General features: G+C 46.2%; 1 protein-coding gene across 2 annotated transcripts in view; it reads left to right on the forward strand.

The window, feature by feature from the left end:
• The window catches only part of trrap (transformation/transcription domain-associated protein), a 241921-nt gene that overhangs the window by 161770 nt on the left and 59961 nt on the right, over nucleotides 1–20190 (forward strand). Inside the window, exons 54-61 of one of the 2 annotated variants that reach the window (XM_072481554.1) lie at nucleotides 1200–1337; nucleotides 2696–2808; nucleotides 9203–9338; nucleotides 13102–13293; nucleotides 14329–14524; nucleotides 17867–17905; nucleotides 18859–19124; nucleotides 19660–19760. In XM_072481554.1, coding sequence (XP_072337655.1) covers nucleotides 1200–1337; nucleotides 2696–2808; nucleotides 9203–9338; nucleotides 13102–13293; nucleotides 14329–14524; nucleotides 17867–17905; nucleotides 18859–19124; nucleotides 19660–19760 — 1181 coding nt within the window. The remainder of the gene's footprint in view (nucleotides 1–1199; nucleotides 1338–2695; nucleotides 2809–9202; nucleotides 9339–13101; nucleotides 13294–14328; nucleotides 14525–17866; nucleotides 17906–18858; nucleotides 19125–19659; nucleotides 19761–20190) is intronic. The other variant, XM_072481555.1, reaches the window with a different exon arrangement.

Genomic DNA, 20190 nt, shown 5'->3' on the forward strand with positions numbered 1-20190 from the left:
TCAAGTGCACTTTATTTGATGCTTGGACGAAGACTGTCAGTTGTGTTTTATTTTGTAAAGCATACACAGTATTACGGAACTTTTATGGTGATCTGGAGCGGGGGGGGGGGGGGGGGGTGAATTCTGTGTCCTGGTACATTTAACTCCATTATGCCCAATCATTTTCTCTGTGCCAATCCTGTTGTCTTCATTACTGACTCAACAGTAATGACCAAAAGGCCCCCCATCCCCCCTTTTTGCCATTCACGTCTGTTGCCTGGTTTAATTCTGAACTTCTTTATCTCCTGACCTCATTGTCATCTTTCCGAAGTTCTCTTTCGGTTCAGTTGTTGGTTTTTTTGCCCTGGTCTCCAGTATATGACATTTGAACAGCCGTGGGGGAAGTGGATAGCAGCTAATAAGAAAAACGTGATTCCAACATTGAGGAACTCCGTGCACCGAGTGCTGCTTCTTAAGCCGCCGCCTATTAAATATGGTCAGCATGTTGAAAGTTACCCGATCAGGTGATAAAGAGATGGAATTGTGGACAGCGCGTAGTGATTAAATTGCCCAGGGGCAAAATGACATGGTTTCAAATTCACCTGCCAGTTCTGGTAATTGCAAATGTTCTGTGTCACAGCACTTTGCTTCTGCCAGGTCATGAGTCAAATAAAAAAAATTACCATAATAGTAGCAGGCAGGAAAGACTACAGAAACTGGGATTGTTTTCCTTAGCGCAGAGCAGTTTAAGGGGAGATTTGAACGAGATGTTCCAAATCGTGAGGCATTTTGATGGAGTAAATAAGGAGAAACTTGCCACTGGTCGGTGGTGCAGTGACTAGAGGACAGAGAATTCAAATCATTGACAAATGAGATGAGCGGGTTTTAACACAGCAAGTTATTGTGACCTGTAGCGCACTCTCCGAAAGGGTGGTGGAAATGGGCCCAGTAGCAACTTCCAAAAAGGGGGATGGATAATTACTTGAAAAGGAAACGCGTGCAGAGAAAAGAGCAAGGGGGTGAGGTGAATTGGACAGTTCTTTCAAAGAACCGGCACAGGTGCAATGGGCTGAATGGCCTCCTCTGCTGTATTATTCAGGGGTTCTAAAAATGTATCGTGTCAGTGTTAGCATTTTACACATGACCAACTCAATTTGTGTGTGGATGTAAGTAAATACATATGAACTTATTACACAAAACTGCTTTAATCACCTTTGTAGGAAATTTTGGATTCACTGGCTGAATTGTACTCACTACTGCAAGAGGAGGATATGTGGGCTGGCCTTTGGCAAAAACGATGCAAGTTTCCTGAGACTGCAACAGCAATAGCCTACGAGCAACATGGTTTCTTTGAGCAGGTACGTCTGTTGTACACTCTCAAAAGTCTTGGGGTTCATTCTGCATCAAACACTTGAGTTTATTTTACTTAAATTTAGAGTATCCAGTTCTTCTTTTTCCCAATTAAGGGGCAATTTAGCGTGGCCAACCCTGCCCATCTTTGTGCTGTGGGGGTGAGACCCACGCAGACACGGGGAGAATGTGCAAACTCCACACGGACAGTGACCCGCGGGTCCTTGGCGCCGTGAGGCAGCACTGCTAACCACTGCGCCACCCTGCCGCCCCAAACACTTCAGTTTAGATGTCTGATTTTACTTCACAGTGAATGCTTCCTAAACTCCTCCTCAGTGCACGTTAATTACTTTGTTCAGATATTCTGATTTGGATTGCAATCTTGGTTTGGGGGATTATTCATAAGGAAAAACAATCGTGTAAATATGACCGTCTGTGGATATGTCTTGTGTTCACCAAGGGTCACCATTGGGAATCTTTAACCTGTATTTCCATAAGACACGCTTGGACATAAGTGATTTTCATGTCTATTTTGTAGAAGCTGGCCTGCAAGGCAATAGCTTCATCACGCTGGCCTGTGCTGGGTTCACCGTACACTGGCAGGTGATTTTACATGTTTTAAAATTTATTTCACACCTCCCAGCTCGAAGGTCACACCTGGCCATTCAGGAAAATGGTGAGCGTGATATCTATGGGACATGGGAGAGGGTGATTACTTTTAAAAATAAATATTGGAACGTGGATACGGGGGGTTCAGTCCAGCAGCAGAGTGCAAGAGGAAATTCCCCTGATCGGAGGGGAATTTGCGATTTTTAAGTTGAACGTTGTAGGTAATTAGAATCACTATAGTGCCGGAGAAGGCCATTTGGCCCATCGAGTCCAAAAGAGCACTCTACCTCGGCCCACTCCGCCCTACCCCGTCACCCCACACGTTGATCATGGCCAATCCGCCTAACCTGCGCACCTTTGGAGCAGGAGTAGGCCATTCAGCCCCTCGAGCCTTATTTTTAGAACTGTATGAGCATGAGCGGAACTGATTGTGGTAAATAGGCCTTCACATTTGATGCTCTATATGTTTTAGCAGAAAAGGGGTAGGAGCTAGGTAAGTAGGTGGGGAAGAAAGAAACAAAGATGCGTTGACCGTGAGATGGCCTGGGTGGGACGAAACTCACATGGAGCATAAACATCAGCATTGACTAGTTGGGCCGAATGGCCTGTTTCTGGTCTGCAAAATTCTGGGTAATACCTACAGTGGAGAAGAATAACTTGCAAATCAAGTCAAGCAATGCCATGCCAATTGTTTTGCTGCAATTTTAACGTTGTTTGAGATCATGGTCCTTGTAACCAAATATGTGTTTCCGTGAAGGCGCAAGAGACCTATGAGAAAGCCATGGATAAAGCCAGAAAAGAGAATGAAAGAAATAATGCATCGCCTGGCATATTTCCAGAGTATCAGCTGTGGGAGGACCACTGGAATTGGTAGGTACTTCAGCAATTCCCAAGCTGGCTTGAAGTTTTTAAACAGCGGCAGTGGCTAATTCAAATTGCTTCACATGCCCTAAAACATATGCTCCGCTTGTCCCTTGGCTCAAGGGTGCTCTCTCCGGACATGTATTAGTTACAGTGATGTATTTTCACCATGCAGCTCTGATGTCATGCTAAACCTTCACAAATCCCTACTTGGACCTCAGCTGGAGTATTCTGTCATATTCTTGGCAAGGGTACAGTGTGGGTTGACCAGGATAATACCAGAGGTGCAGCCTGTAGCGCACAAAGACTCACGAGAGACGAATAGAGATGAAGTCGATGAGCTTTATTAAGCGTGACTTGTTCCCCGCAGTTCAGTAACAGACTGGCCTGCGGGGGAGAACTCCTGGTTCTTATACTCCGCCTTCAGGGCGGAGCTAGAGGTCAACAGCCAACCAGGACCCGGGATCTGTCAGCCAATGACATCACGGCTTCACAGTCCCACATGACCCCTAATGCATACTACCACATTCCCTTGTTAAAAATGAACCCGGCGGGGTGGTGCTTCACATGGTGGTAGAGGTTTATAAGGCTGGTCCTGGGAGGAAAAACTTTTGCATGTCATCACAGTATGTACAGGGTTTTTTTTTTCGTTTTGAACTATTTACAGTATTCGTAAGAGGGAAAAAGGGGAAAAGAAAAAAATTCTCGTTAAAGTCCACAACATTCTAGTGTTACACCGATGCCACAAGTCGGTCGGGTGGTCTGGTCGTCCTTGTCGATCGCCTCAGCCCTGGTGGTGGTGGTGCTTGTTCCAGTGTTGTCGCCTCCGGGAGCTTTACGGTTTCTGCTTCAGCTTCACTTCTGGTCGGACCTGGGAGGAGGACCGATCCTCCCGGGAAGGGGGCTGTCGCGGGGTGCGCCGGTGGCAGGGAGGGGGTGATTGGTGTCGGGGGGGGGGGGGGGGGGGTGCGTGTTGCCGGCGGGCGCCAGATCTCGCAGGGAGGGAGACCGTGTCCTGTCGGCCGTCGGGGTACTCCACGTAGGCGTACTGCGGGTTCGCGTGGAGGAGGTGAACCCTCTCGACCAACGGGTCCGACTTGTGCGCCCGCACATGTTTCCGGAGCAAGATGGGTCCTGGGGCCGCCAGCCAGGTCGGCAGCGACGTTCCAGAGGAGGACTTCCTGGGGAAGACAAGGAGGCGCTCATGAGGCGTTTGGTTAGTAGTGGTACACTGTAGCGACCGGATGGAGTGGAGGGCGTCCAGGAGGACCTCCTGCCACCGTGAAACTGGGAGATCCCTGGACCGTAGGGCCAGTAGGACGGTCTTCCAGACCGTGCCGTTCTCCCTCTACTTGCCCGTTCCCCCGGGGGTTGTAGCTGGTCGTCCTGCTCGAGGCTATCCCCTTGCTGAGCAGGAACTGGCGCAGCTCGTCACTCATGAAGGAGGACCCCCTGTCGCTATGGACGTATGCGGGGCAACCGAACAGTGTGAATATGGTGTTAAGGGCTTTAATGACTGTGGCCGCTGTCATGTCAGAGCAGGGGATGGCGAAGGGGAAACGGGAGTACTCGTCCACCACGTTCAGGAAGTATGCGTTGCGGTCGGTGGAGGGGAGGGGCCCTTTGAAATCCAGACTGAGGCGTTCAAAGGGACGGGAGGCCTTGATCAGGTGCGCACCATCCGGCCTGAAAAAGTGCGGTTTGCACTCTGCGCAGATGTGGCAGTTCCTTGTGACTGTATGGACCTCCTCCACGGAGTAGGGGAGGTTGCGGGACTTTATAAAATGGTAGAACCGAGTGACCCCCGGGTGGCAGAGGTCCTCGTGGAGGGTTTGGAGACGGTTAATTTGTGCGTTGGCACATGTGCCACGGGATAGGGCATCGGACGGCTCGTTCAGCTTTCCGGGACGGTACAAGATCTCATAGTTGAAGGTGGAGAGTTCGATCCTCCACCTTAAGATCTTGTCATTTTTAATTTTGCCCCGCTGTGCATTATCGAACATGAAAGCTACTGACCGTTGGTCAGTGAGGAGAGTGAATCTCCTGCCGGCCAGGTAATGCCTCCAATGTCGCACAGCTTCCACTATGGCTTGGGCTTCCTTTTCCACTGAGGAGTGGCGGATTTCTGAGGCGTGGAGGGTTCGGGAGAAAAAGGCCACTGGTCTGCCCGCTTGGTTAAGGGTGGCCGCTAGAGCTACATCGGAGGCGTCGCTCTCGACCTGGAAGGGGAGGGACTCGTCGATGGCGCGCATCGTGGCCTTTGCGATATCCGCTTTGATGCGGCTGAAGACCTGGCAAGCCTCTGTCGACAGAGGGAAGGTCGTGGTCTGTATTAGGGGGCGGGCCTTGTCTGCGTACTGGGGGACCCACTGGGCGTAATATGAAAAGAACCCCAGGCAGCGTTTTAGGGCTTTTGAGCAGTGAGGGAGGGGAAATTCCATGAGGGGGCGCACTTGTCTTCGTTGTATGTGAGGTTCAAGGCGTTTGCGGTCTGGAGGAATTTTTGGAGGTTGGCGTCGTGGTCCTGCTGGTCGTGGCCGCAGATGGTTACATTGTCGAGATACGGGAACGTGGCCTGCAACCTGTGTTGATCAACCATTCGGTCCATCTCTCGTTGGAAGACCGAGACCCCGTTTGTGACACCAAATGGGACCCTTAGGAAGTGGTATAATTGCCCGTCTGCCTCGAAGGCTGTGTACTTGCGGTCACTTGGGCGGATGGGGAGCTGATGGTAGGCGGACTTGAGGTCCACGGTGGAGAAGACCTTATATTGGGCAATCCGATTGACCATGTCGGATATGCGGGGGAGAGGGTACGCATCTAGCTGTGTCTTTACTACTACCACCTGTGCTCTCCAGGGACTATTGCTGGCCTGGATTATGCCTTCCTTCAGTAGCCGCTGGACTTCGGACTGAATGAATGTCCGGTCCTGGGCGCTGTACCGTCTGCTCCTAGTGGCGACGGGTTTGCAGTCCGGGGTGAGGTTTGCAAACAAGTATGGGGGCTCAACCTTGAGGGTTGCGAGGCCGCAGATAGTGAGTGGGGGTATTGGGCCGCCGAATTTGAAAGTTAGGCTCTGCAGGTTGCACTGGAAGTCTAATCCCAGTAATGTGGGCGCGCAGAGTTGGGGAAGGACGTAGAGCCTGTAGTTTTTAAACTCCCTCCCTTGCACCGTTAGGGTCACTATGCAGAAGCCTTTGATCTGTACGGTGTGGGATCCTGCAGCTAGGGAAATCTTTTGCACACTGGGACGGATGGTCAAAAAACAGCGTCTTACCGTGTCTGGGTGGATGAAGCTTTCTGTGCTCCCGGAGTCGACCAGGCATGGTGTCTCGAGCCCGTTGATCAGCACCGTTGTTGTCGTCGTCTGGAGCGTCCGGGGCCGTGCTTGGTCCAGCGTCATTGAGGCCAGACGTGGTCGTAGTGCTTCAGCGTCTTCCTCGAACCCCGTTGAGCAGTCGATGCTGGGGTCCATTGTTGCCGTCCAAGATGGCGGCGGGGGTGAACAAAATGGCCGCCCCCATGCATCGCACATGGCTGGGGGGTCACAAGATGGCGGCGGGGGTGGACAAAATGGCCACCCCCATGCGTCGCACAGGGCTGGGGTGTCCCAAGATGGCAGCGCCCCTCCTCCCCTCGTGGTGGCCGGGACCCAAAATGGCAGCGCCTGCGGGTCGCACATGGGGCGCTGGGGGGGTTGGGGAGCGTTTGAAACGCGCAGGACTCCTTCCTCTCCTGGGACAGCGGCGACCTCCCGGGACCGGCACACAGCCGCGAAATGGCCCTTTTTCCCGCAGCTCTTGCAAATCGCTGCGCGGGCCGGGCAGCGCTGCCGGGGGTGTTTCGCCTGGCCGCAGAAATAGCAGCGGGCCCCCCCGGGACGACTTGGCGTCTGAACCGCGCAAGCCTGTGGGGTGTGGGGGGGGGGGGGGGTTTGTCGCGACGGGGGTCCACGGAGCCCAACGGGCTGCCGCGCGGTCGGGGCCGTACGCGCGGGCGTTTCGCACGGCCACATCTAGGGAGGCTGCAAGGGCCCGTGCCTCAGAGTCCTAGCGACTCTTTTTCTAAAAGTCTTTGGCGGATTTGGGGAGAGTTCATACCTGCCACAAAAGCAACGCGAATTAACATGTCCGTGTGTTCAATCGCGTTTACCGGCGGGCAGCTGCAGGCCCGTCCCAAAATTAGCAGCACGGCGTAGAATTCGTCTAGCGATTCTCCGGGACTTTGCCGTCTCATTGCGAGTTGGTAGCGTGCGTAGATCTGATTCACTGGGCGAACATAGATGCTCTTTAGTGCTGCGAACGCCGTCTGGAAATCCTCTGCGTCTTCGATGAGAGGGAAAATTTCCGGGCTTACCCTCGAGTGCAGGACCTGTAGTTTCTGGTCTTCTGTGACCCGGCCGGGGGCCGTTCGGAGGTATGCTTCGAAACAAGTCTGCCAGTGTTTTAAAAACTGCTGCTGAGTTCACTGCGTGGGGGCTGATCCTCAGGCATTCCGGGATGATCCTGAGCTCCATAATCCTTTTAAGCACGCTTAATAAATTGTAGCGCACAAAGACTCACGAGAGACGAATAGAGATGAAGTCGATGAAGCTTTATTAAGCGTGACTTGTTCCCCGCAGTTCAGTAACAGACTGGCCTGCGGGGGAGAACTCCTGGTTCTTATACTCCGCCTTCAGGGCGGAGCTAGAGGTCAACAGCCAACCAGGACCTGGGATCTGTCAGCCAATGACATCACGGCTTCACAGTCCCACATGATCCCTCATGCATACTACCACACAGCCTCACTCAGTTCTGCAGAGGTTGGAGATTGAAAATTTGCGAGGTTATGAGAAAATGCTGGGATGTGGGACTAATTTGGGCAGCTCATCGCAACATGAATGAGGGGCCAAATGGCCTCCTCGTGCTGCAAGATTCTTTGACTGTGAGGTTCTCCCAAGGCTTGAGGATAATTCCTTGCTGCCATTATTGGAGCTAGTGGGTCCCATTGTTTGAGGCGCCTAAACAGTAGTTGATACATGGCGCAGCTTTAGCATCCAGTGAAATGGTGTAGGTCCAGCAAATTGGGGTCTTTTTACATTGCGAAAGGCACCGCTTAAATGCAAGTTGTTACATTAACATAAGTAGCAGCACAGGAATCCTGAATTCTCGGTTTCTCGTGTGCATTTTTTTGATTTGCTGAAGTTCTGTTAATAAAATCTACTCTATCGAAAACAGTGAAGTGACGGTTGTTAGCAAGGCTGGTTCGTGTGCGATGGGTGCTGGGGTTTTAAGCAAGAATCTAGACCCTTGTGTTGCAGCCTACAGTTGACACCAGTAACTGACCTGTACTTTAAGCCGTCAACCGGCAGATTGGGATTCGCAGTCGTCATTGCATTTTTTTGTCTTGTTTTCAATTGGGCGAATGCTTCAAGGAAAAACACTACGCCAGTGTGAATCCAATCACGCACACAAAGTAATTCGCACACTTTCCCCTTTCCGTGGTAATTCTCAGCAGCAGGTCATCAGAATTCATAAATCATAAAATCCTTACAGTGCAGAAAGGAGTCCATTCGGCCCGTCGAGTCTGCACTGGCCCTCCGAAGGAGCGCCCCACCATGGCCCATGCTCCACCCCATCCCCATAACCCCACCTAATTTGTTTTTTTTGGGGGGGGGGAACTAAGGAACAATTTAGCATGGCCAATCCACTTAACCTGCACATCTTTGGAGTGTGGGAGGAAACTGGAGTACCTGGAGGAAACCCACGCACACACGGGGAGAACGTGCAAACCCAGCACAGACAGTCACCCAAGGCCGGAATTGAACCCAGATACCTGCTGCTGTGTGGCAGCAGTGCTAACCAATGTGCCACCGTGCTGCCCACAGTTATCACTGTCAGGAGTGGGATGAGACCTCAGCAAATTGGCAGCCAGGGCTGCTGATGCTTACGAGTGTTTTGGGGATTGTGCTGTGACGTTCTGTACATCCTCTAAATGTACAGTCTGGATCAGAGCTTTAGAAGAGCTGATGTAGTTTCTGGTGCAGGGAGAGTGGGGAATGGCAGACTGTACGTCCTGGAATGTCACTCTATGGTAGGAGACGAGTTCCATTCACTACCCGCACTTTGCACTATGTTCCTAAGTCACTGGACAGCTCCTAAATGGAGAATTACTTTCTTCCAAGAAGTGGGATCTGCTGCACCAGCAACTTCTCTTTGAAAGGGGAAAGTAATAAATCTACACATTTTATGTTTAGTTATGTGGAATGGCACAAACATTTCAATGTGCACCAAATATTTCCATTCGTAGTTCAGAAATTACAGCAAGATGAGATGGAAAAGATGTTCAATGGGTGCACATTAATGGAGCCATATCAATAATGATAAAACTGCTTATTAATTTTATTCTGTTCCATAATCAACAGCTGCTCGAAAGAACTGAACCAGTGGGAGGCACTGACGGAGTACGGGCAGTCCAAGGGCCATGTTAATCCCTACCTAGTTTTAGAATGTGCTTGGAGAGTGTCTAACTGGGCTGCAATGAAAGAAGCACTGGTGCAGGTGAGCAATTCTTGAGGTAAATGCACTAGATTATATTCTTAAAAATCATATGTGTTTCACATTCTTTCCATTTTACCCTCCATTGCTATATCTTGCTCATTAGAATATCTAGGTTAATTATGCCCCCCGCTTTGCCGTCAGCGACGGTACCACCATAGCAGATAGTGAGTTGCACACTGGATAGATCATAGAACATAAGAACTAGGAGCAGGAGTAGGCCATCTGGCCCCTCGAGCCTGCTCCACCATTCAATGAGATCATGGCTGATCTTTTGTGGACTCAGCTCCACTTTCCGTCCCGAACATGTGCTTCTTTATATAATGATGAATTGCATTTTGGGATTAGACACCACTTTATTTTTGTATTAAATAACGCGTTGGTATTTTGGTGGGAATTATATAATAGCCTGTGAAATTTTGAATTCCGTATCCGATTATTGGCACTGATTCCGTGTGCGAGTCCTTTTTATATTGTTTCTCAATATTCTACATTTTCCATTTGTAACTATTGTGAACCTTCTCCACCTGAAAAGGTGGCGCTGCTCCCTGACCTCGGCCTGTCTTTAAGAGGCCGATTGTTTCTGTCAACCTGCTTGTAGATTTTCAGGATTTAAAAGCTGTGCGTTCCTACAGAGTGCATGCTTTAGGTCGGGCTAACAGAGGCACAGTATGTGCGTGCGTGCAATTCTCTACTTTCTTCCATGTCATAGAGTTTTACAGCACAGAAAGAGGCCCTTCGGCCCATCTTGTCTGCGCCGTCCATCAAGCACCTATCCCAATCCCGTTTCATATGTTCATCTAAATGTTTCTTATATTATGATTCTCGTATGTGGCAGTGCGATTTTGCATGTGGTGGGCACTAAGCTGAGTTTTAAAATAATAAAATTGTCTGACAGAGCGTGCTTGTAGGGCGACTAGTCAAATGTCTGAACCGTGTGAAGAAAGACTCTGACTCCAGGCCGACTGCACCCTGGTGATCAGTTTGGTTCCGATTGGAAAAACTGGCCATGATAGCAACCGCAGCATTGAGCCCATTTTCCTCCATTTCTTGATGTGGAGATGCGAGCATTCCAAGCATTGTCTGGCATCTTTGAATGTGTCTATATATATGTTTCTGGAACATACCTCTTCATTCACCTTAGGAAGGAGCAGCGCTCCGAAAGCTAGTGACATCGAAACAAACCTGTTGGACTTTAACCTGGTGTTGTAAGACTTCTCACTGTCCTCCATTTCTTAGCAGTGAACGCAGATATTCTACATTCGGCAATCTCTCTGAACTGCTGAATAGTCAAATGTTACACTGTCAGGTTGTTTTTCTCTCCTCAAACGTGGAAATGTACAGTCCTAAAGGAGAATTCTGTTCCCAGACGCCCTGTTTCTCATCCGACAATTGATTACATTTAGTTTTGCTTTGTTGTGTTTATGGATCAGCTGCTGAATAATTGCATGAGCATCTGCTTGTTACTAATTTGTCGCTTATGACAAGATGCCAGCATCTGAGAAAATAGCACAGTCCCTGGAAGGAAACATTTTTAAAGCATTTTTTTAAGAAGTGGGGCAGCATCTGATCAATTCTTTTTCAATTTATTTATTCATGGGATGTAAACATTGCTGATGAGGCCAGTTTGTATTGCTGTTTCCCACAGCCTTTGCACTGTGCATCAATGATGTTTAACAAAGAGCATATGGCACAGAGCGTACTGCTATTATTAATGAGATAGTAAACAGCAAAAGTCCACAATATTATTAACAGCGGTCACAGGCTTCTGCAAATATGTATTTTCTTTTGTTATTTTTAATGACTTAAAAAGTTCAGAGAAAAAGTAAGAATTACTTTCCCCCCACAAAAACCTTCAATGGCTGCTGTTTGTTCATCCTCTTCGGCATCGCATGCACTAGTTCTCAGGGGCTTACGTTTTTAGTCCTTGCCCATGACAGCTGGCTTGTTTTATTGCAATTGGTCAGAACTGACGCGTGTTAACTGTGTGTTGCTAAAATCATCCTGAAGATGGTCTTTCTTGAAAGGGAGCCGCTGTTCTTTCCCAGGGCGTCTGACTTGTCCGCAGCAGCACGCTATACACAAAGTCACATTTTGGAGCGGTGGTATTTTGTTTTAAGGAGAGCTTGTACTGCTGCAGTAAAAGTTTCCATTATTTGTTTTTCCCCAAACCATGCCAAAAAGCTTTTTTACATATCTGCGGACCATTTGTGCCCCAAAACCTCTGTTCTGTGAATAACTCCGCTCAATCGGAAGATTGCAATTCTGGTTTTATATCCTGCATGTATTCTCCTTTGACTGCAAACAATTTTCCACTACCATCTGTGAAGAATTAGTTTCTGACATCGCCGGTGAACAACCTGGCTCTAATCTTAAGGCTATGCCCCCTTGTTATGGACTCTCACCAGAGGAAATCATTTCTGTCCTCCGTATCAAATCGTTTAATCATCATAAATGCTGCAATTAAATCACCCCTTAATCTTCTATACTCCATGGAATACAAAACTAGTAAATGCAACTTGTCCGCATAATTTAACCTTTTCAGTTCCTGTGTCATTCCGGTTAATCTTCACTGCACCCTCTCCAAGGTCATATCCTTCCTCAGGTGCAGTGCCCAGAAGTGAACATAGCACTCGAGGCAATCTCACCAGTGCTTTTTATGACTGGAGTATAACTTCTCACCCCTTTTGTATCCTGTTGTATTGAGGCAGCCGAGCACATTACGAACTACAGTAAATGTCAATCTAGGGAGTAATGGGACCATTTGTGAAAACTGCAACACTAAAATATTTCCGTCGAATAATTTTACTTTCAAGGTATTACATCTGTGCATACACATCTGCCCATTTGTCATTGCTTACATTATGTATTGTGTGCCTGGAGCCTGGAAGTCTAATGCTCCTGAGAATGCTGTAGCTTCCTCCTTTGGGTTCTAAATTTAGCCCTTTGCGAATCTCTGCTCCCATGCATTTCAACCTCTCCAGTTATGTAATTTAAACCTTTCTCATGCATAAAAAGGCCTTAACCCCCATGGTATCTGATTTTAATCTGTTATATTTTAGTACGCTTGGTGAAGGAGCATTTGAAGAATTGTCTTGTAGGACTGACCGCTCCATATTAACTATTTGCGGGGGCATTATTTCAATCTTTTCCCTTTGTTCAGTTAATTATTGTTATCTGTTGTCAACACAGAAGGAGGCCCTTCAGCCCACTGTGCCAGTGTCAACTCTAGAAATAATTGTTCAATTAGTCCCTCCTTCCCCGTGGCCATCAATTTTTTTCTTCTTTGACGTATATTTCCAGTTCGGTTTTGAAAGTTACAATTAAATCTGCTTCCACCATCCTTTCAGGTAGTGCATTAAAGCTCACCATTTAAAAAAAATTCTTATACCCTTTTGGCAATTATCTTAAACCTGTGCCCCATGTTTATTGACCTTTCCCGCCTACCAAGTTTCTTCCTAATTTTGATGGGTCTTGAGAGAGTACAGTATACAGTGCACTTAGTGGTTACCACAAATAGATAAGTGAGGTGTGCTCCTGAGGTCTGGGGGACTTGTGTGATAACACAAAAGCAACTTAAAGGGCTGTGACTTTCTTTGACAACATGAGGCTATGAATGATGTACAACAAAGCTTTCTCCTCCCAATCAAGATTTCAGTTTACATCAGGATCTGTGTTCCTGAATCATGCCCCGTGCTCTTTCAGATCAACCAAGAGAAGCAAATGTTGTGCCAAACTCTGAGCAATATGTTTAAATGCTATTTAGGTGGAGCTGAGTTGCCCAAAGGAGATGGCTTGGAAGGTTAACATGTACCGAGGTTACTTGGCAATTTGCCACCCGGAGGAACAGCAGCTGAACTTCATTGAGCGTCTGGTGGAGATGGCCAGCAGTCTCGCAATCCGGGAATGGCGGAGACTCCCACACATTGTGTCGCATGTCCATACACCATTGCTTCAGGTGAGAATGCCACATCAGCAACACCTACCTCTGGGAGTTTACAGCAATGTGTCCGACTTGCAAGTCCCTGAATGTGTCAGAAAACATTTGTTCCTATCGGAAATCGGACTTAATGTTTCCAGATGAACCAGGAATTAAAAGCATATTAATGTACCTTGTTTAGGAGTAGTATCTTAAAATTAGAAAGCGGCAACTAGTCTGACAGATTAGAGCATAGGTATGATTATCTGAAGAAAGCTAGAACAGCAACATAATCTACCTCATCATTAACTTGATAGATTTATCACTTGCTGTTATTTACTTGCCTTCCTACGACTGTATTGCAAATGCTCATATCTGGCATATAAAAGAAAACTTTCTTTTTATGGCATGGTGATTCTTGTATTGATGTGGAATAGTAGGAACATGATGCATCTCTTGATAGTCGAGCAGCTTTATTTGGTCTGGGCTGGGATTGGTAAGGGTATTGGGCACAGCATACCATAATTGCCCTAATTATGGACAGATTGTAAAGTTGTGGGTTTGCACTGGCTATTGTCATGTATCCTTTACATTGACTGTAAGCAGTGGGAAACGCTGAAAATGTGTGGCTAATACTCTTATTATCGCGTTGATCTGATTTAACCCCTTGTAAACATTATATAGTAGATATAGGCATCACATTTTGTATACCAAGGACTCCTTCAGGAGGTCGCAAGAATGCCATCTTGCTAGTTTACAAAGGACCAGATCAGAAGTCTCCAGGAGCTCCACCATGTTGCATATTTTACAGGTTTAATTAAGTGGAACATTTGTGGGTGCCAAATGCCATCACCTTCTGTTTTGTATGCTGTTGACACATAAGCATGTTTAATGATGAGGTCAGCTGTTACCATTTGTTGTATGTGTCTCTGACGTATTGGGTTGGGCATGATGAACGCTGTCACACCACCATTACCTGGTCCACTTCTGCTTACAGTTGCCATTCGGACGGGACTGGTGCATCTATCTGTTCATTACAATTTAATGTTGATGAAATCTTTGTTCAAATTATAGGCGGCTCAGCAAATTATTGAACTGCAGGAAGCTGCTCAAATAAATGCTGGCTTGCAGCCTGCCAATTTGGGGAGAAATACAAGTTTACATGACATGAAAACTGTGGTGAAGACTTGGCGGAACCGTCTGCCCATAGTGTCTGACGACCTTTCTCACTGGAGCAGCATCTTCATGTGGAGGCAGCATCATTATCAAGGTATGACCTGATGCACCTGCCAACATGCATTTTACTTGTGAGCATGTTACTAATGTACAATGTTAACACTGCATTGTGACGGGACCTGGTTTAATCTCCTGGTTATTGAACATTGACATATCAACGATTTGTAATGAATTTACTGGGTGCACTTTGATTTTGGTGCAATGTAAGAATTTATGTAGTCAGATCATTTGTGTTCAAGATGATTAACGGTGTTGATAGGGTAAATAGAGTGAAGCAGTGCTGGGATTCCAGAACAAACCGTTCAGTGATGACGTCAGGAGGCATTTTTTTCATCGAAAGATTTGTGTAAATTTAGGATTGAATTCGCACCCCCCCCCCCCGCCACCACCACCCGTCCTCCCAAAAAAAAGCCCAGATGTCAACTGAGAATTTCAAAACTGAGACAGATAGGGTTTGTTGAGTCAAGAGTATCAAAGTATATGGAACCAAGGTGAGTAAATGGAGTTGAGATACAGATCGACCATGATCTAATTGAATGGTGGAATAGGCTCAGGGGACACAATAGCATCCTCCAGTTCCTATATTCAGGCAATGCAAGGTTGATAGGCCCACTCATGCATAATGTTAATTTAATAATCTTTATTGCCACAAGTGGGCTTACATTAACACTGCAATGAAGTTGCTGTGAAAAGCCCCTAGTTGCCACATTCCGGCGCCTGGTTGGGTGCACAGAGGGAGAATTCAGAATGTCCAAATTACCTAACAGCACGTCTTTCAGGACTTGTGGGAGGACATAGTATTTCCAGCACAGATACAGGTAGGTCATTTGGCCCAACAGGTCCATCATCCTGAACATGAACGTATGCATCATGTTTCAAACACATGTAGAAGTCAACTGTATTTTATAAATGAAAAATGGAGTACCCTGTTAGGGTAAGATTATAATAAATATGTAGTGTTATGAATTTTAATTGCGTATTCATTACCACAGGAGTAGTTGATGCTAAAACTTTTAATATATTCAAGAGGCGGCTGGATATAGCACTTGGGGAGAATGGGATCAAAGGCTATGGGGAGAAAGCAGGATTAGGCTATTGAGTTGGATGATCAGCCATGATCGTGACGAATGGCGGAGCAAGCTTGAAGGGCCAAACGGACTCTTCCTGCTCCTATCTTCTAAGTATCTTTGTATTGGAGCTGTGGTCCCATGCTGTGGATTTCCTTCCCAAAACCCCTCCGCATCTTCACTGACCTGAAACCTTAGCCCATCTTTTGCTGTAGTAATGACGGTGAAGCTATCACCACCGTTCATTGCTGTAGCACTGTTAAAAGGCTTGGCAACTTTTCAGAGTCTTGCAAAAAGCAGAAGTGGTGGTGGGCTAACTTGAATTATTTTTAGGACAAAAATGGCTGAATTATCAAATGTGGGATGTGTTTGAGTAAATCTGTTCTGCTAATTTAAGGATAAAGATTGGTGAAGTTTAAAATTAATTTGGATATCAAGTTAAATTAATAATCAGGTCGCAAAGCTAATTGTGATAAATTGCTATCCGAAGTTTTCAACATTTTAATCCTGTTTTGAACAAAATATGCTGTGCCTGTAGTCCACTCGGCATGTACAACACGTGTATTCGCTGTACAATGTTAGTTTAGCTTTCAAATTTTGTTCAGCATTTTTGGAAGGAAGTTGAGTTGTGTTAGGGTGGCACGGTGGTTAACACTGATGCTTCACACAGCTCGAGTCCCGTGTTCGATTCCCACTTGGGTCACTGTCTGTGCAGAGTCTGCACGTTCTCCCAGTGTCTGCGTGGGTTTCCTCCGGGTGCTCCGGTTTCCTCTCTCAAGTCCCAAAAGACATACTGTTAGGTGAATTGGACATTCTGAATATTCCCTCAGTGTACCCGAACAGGAATCGGAGTGTGTCGACTAGGGAATTTTCACAGTAGCGGCATTGCAGTGTTAATGTAAGCCTACTTGTGACTCTAATAAAGATTATTATTATATACAATTGAAAATGGTAACTGAGCTAAAAAAAATTGACTTGCAACATGTGCTACTTATGTTAAGCTGTTGAGCATTACTTAATGAAAGGAAAGGACAAATTTGCATTTCTATAGATCCTTTCACACCCTCAGGACGTCCCAAAGTGCTTTACAACCAGTGAAGTACTTTGTAAGTGTCGTCATTGTTGTGATATAGGAAATTCAAGAACTAAATGCTGCTACTTTATTTCTGATTTGAATGAAATGAAAATCGCTTATTGTCACAAGTAGGCTTCAAATGAAGCTACTGTGAAAAGCCCCTAGTTGCCACATTCCGGCGCCTATTCGGGGAGGCTGGTACGGGAATTGAACCATGCTGCTGGTCTGCCTTGGTCTGCTTTAACAGCCAGCTACTTAGCCCAGTGTGCTAAACCAGCCCCAGTGGAAATATAATTAATCCAGTGGAACAGCACATTTTTGCGTTTTGACTTATTGACGCAGGATTTGATGCTATGTCCGTACTGCGCAACATGCTAAGCTCCGGTTCTCAGCTGGAACGGTTTGGGCAGGTGCTGAATGGAAATGCGTTGCCTCCTGTAAGGATGTTTGAAAGTGCCACGGGTGAGTTAGCCTATTGTTATAGGCAACGGAGCGGAGGCAATGTTTGGAAGCAGGGCAGAAATAAAAACAGAAAATGCAGGATAAACCCAGCAGATCCGGCTGCACCTGCGGAGTGAGAAACCGAGTTAGCGTTTCGAGTCCGCATGACTCTTCTTCTGAAGTCTTCAGAGGAAGAAACGTGGGGACTTGAAACATTAACTCTGTTTCTCTCTCTGCAAGTGCGGCTTGACCCGCTGGGTTCATCCAGCCTTTTCTGCTTCTATTTCCGATCTCCGGCATCCGCAGTATTTTGCTTTTATTAGGTAAAGGGCAGCTTTATGGCAGGAAGTGGGAAAAGTTGTGGGGACGGGACAATGGTGGGGAAAGTTGCAGAATAAGTTGAAGACTTCCTCTTCATATCAAGGGCAATGGAAATCTGGAACTCCTACAAAGCGATTGAAACTGGGGGGAGGAGGATTCTGAAAATTTCAAAACTGAGATTGATGGATTTCTGTTAGGCAAAGGGTATTAAAGGGCGAGGAGCCAGGATGGAGTTAGATGGAGTTGAGGTGTATATCAACCCCATTGAATGGCAGAACGGCCCCGAGGAGTTGAACAGCCGACTCCTGTTATTTTTCCTTCTGCAAATAATGTCGTAGACTAGTTAAATGTCCCTTCTTGCAAAAATGAAATAGTAAAAAGTTTGCAGTAAGATTTGAAGCTGTGATTAATTAGTGTTTAACCGTAGCACACTCAGGAAATTTGCTATTTTTCGCATTTCCATTCGTTTCAGTGGGACGGACTGCAGCTGATCTTACAAAACTGAAAGCAGGTATGGAACAAATGAGTTTGTAAAATCAAAGTGACTCTGGGTCTGAGCTCATTTTAATGTTTGTGAAGACTTGCACAGAAATTACACACACTCTCTCCTCGTGGCTAAACCCTGTTAAAATTCAAAGCATTTCCATGTGCTTAACTATTCCTCTTTGCTGCAATGTTATAAGATCGGCCTACTTTGTAAATTGGGTGACTGGATTAACCCAGGGCCAGCCTTTAAATTTGTAAATCTGCCTTATCTGTAAAATAGAATTCTGACTTTTTTTAAATATATAATATTAGGAGTGCTCCATTTACCCCTTGCTAAGATCAGATTCCTTGCCCTTTTTTCCATAGTTCAACTACTTGTTCAAAATCATAGAACCATAGCAGTTATAGCACAAAAGGAGGCCATTCGACCCATCATGCCCATGCTGGATGTGGAGTGAAACTGTATCCAGTTTTTCATGGATTGAACCATTCACGTTGTTTCTCATAAGTTAGCATAGTGTTAAAAATGGCTGTGCCTTTGCTAAAGTATGGGTTACAAACATAATTGAGCACTTGAAAAATAAAGTGTCAGTTTCTTTAAATTCTATTAGCCATTGAAGGGATGGGTTCAGCGGGCTGAATGGCCTAGTCCTGTTCCTATGTTACTCGTCTCCATTTACCACCATTAGATACATTCACGTCTTTTGAAAATGTCCCCACATATAATGTCAGCCCAACATTTTCAGTCAGTATCAAGTGGCTGGAAATAGATCTCGCACCAAATGCAGCGAAATAAAATTCGATCAAAATTGCGATTTCATCTTGTAAAAGAGCATTGGTAGTCACTGGGCCCTAATGTAGCCCCTTTCCAAAATGCCTTTACGTGAGCCTCAAAACAAATCTTTGTCTTTTTTTTCTCCCCCTCCCCCTCTCTAATTTGAAAATAATAGACTATTTTAATTCTCTTTTTCTCCAAAGCAATTGTGGCAGCCTATGAAAACAGCTCTCAGCATGACCCCAACTCAAATAATGCCATGCTGGGAGTCCATGCCTCTGCCTCAGCTATCATCCAGTACGGGAAGATCGCCCGTAAGCAGGGCCTGGTGAACGTGGCCCTTGATATCCTGAGCCGCATCCATACCATTCCCACCGTGCCCATCGTGGACTGCTTTCAGAAGATTCGACAGCAGGTCAAGTGCTACCTCCAGCAGGCTGGAGTTATGGGCAAGAATGAGTGTATGCAGGTAGGCAACACGACCATTCCTACAAAAAAAAAATGGGGATGAAGATTCTGGTTGGGTCTGCTGGAAGAGAAGGATCACAAGTCCACATTGAGTGCTTGAGTTGTTGTCTGTGGTGAGATTTGTGACATGGGAGAGGCATTGTCTTATCTGCGGCGACAATAGAAAGTAAGCAAAAAAAACCCCACAAATTGTAGATTTGAATTGAAATGCAGTGGTTTCTGACAGAAATTATTTGATAGGTATGATCTACAATTGTGTGGAGGAATGTAACCCAAGGGAATCTGAAGCATTCATAAACACCTGTGCTGCCTCTATCACTGCACAGCAAAATCAATAACTTATTAAGAATAATTGATTGTCTGGTGAGCTACAAAACCGTCAAGTAACACCTGCGGTTCTGAGCTTGATCAACAAAAGGTCACTAATTTAGCTATCTGGGGATTCTGTACTTCTCTTTTCTATAAAGGCTACTTTGCCAGAATTTTATTAATGGATCAGTATGTCACATATTCATCTACAACTTTGTTCCGTGCAGGGTTTGGAAGTTATTGAATCCACAAATCTGAAGTACTTCACAAAAGAGATGACAGCTGAATTCTACGCGCTGAAAGGAATGTTCCTTGCTCAGATTAATAAGTATGTAACAATGTGACACAACTGTATTTCCCATTGTGAATTAATTTGTGAATGCTTACGTATTTAAAAAAAGAGTCATTTTGGATTCGCTCTGTTTTACCTTTTCCCTCTCTGGCACGCACAGCTCTCGCTCTGGATAGCATTAAATGCCACCCTTGATCATTATTAAAGCAACTTGCATTGGGTGTGGGTAGTTTTAAGGGGAAGGGCCTTCCTATTTTTCCGGTCTGGGATATGTTCATAACCTCTAGTAATCCAGCATGGAGAGAGGAATGAACCTGGACTGCAAAACCTTTCACTAAAGCTGAGAGTGCATCTTCCAGTTTACCTAGTGAGCGATACAGTACAAGCAGGGCAGGTCAATGACAGATTTATTTATAACCTGTGTGTATTCCCCCTTCTCTCTCTCTCCTCTCCTCCTCCTCCTCCT

Source organism: Scyliorhinus torazame, chromosome 17, assembly GCF_047496885.1.
Source record: "Scyliorhinus torazame isolate Kashiwa2021f chromosome 17, sScyTor2.1, whole genome shotgun sequence".
Lineage (NCBI taxonomy): Eukaryota > Metazoa > Chordata > Chondrichthyes > Carcharhiniformes > Scyliorhinidae > Scyliorhinus > Scyliorhinus torazame.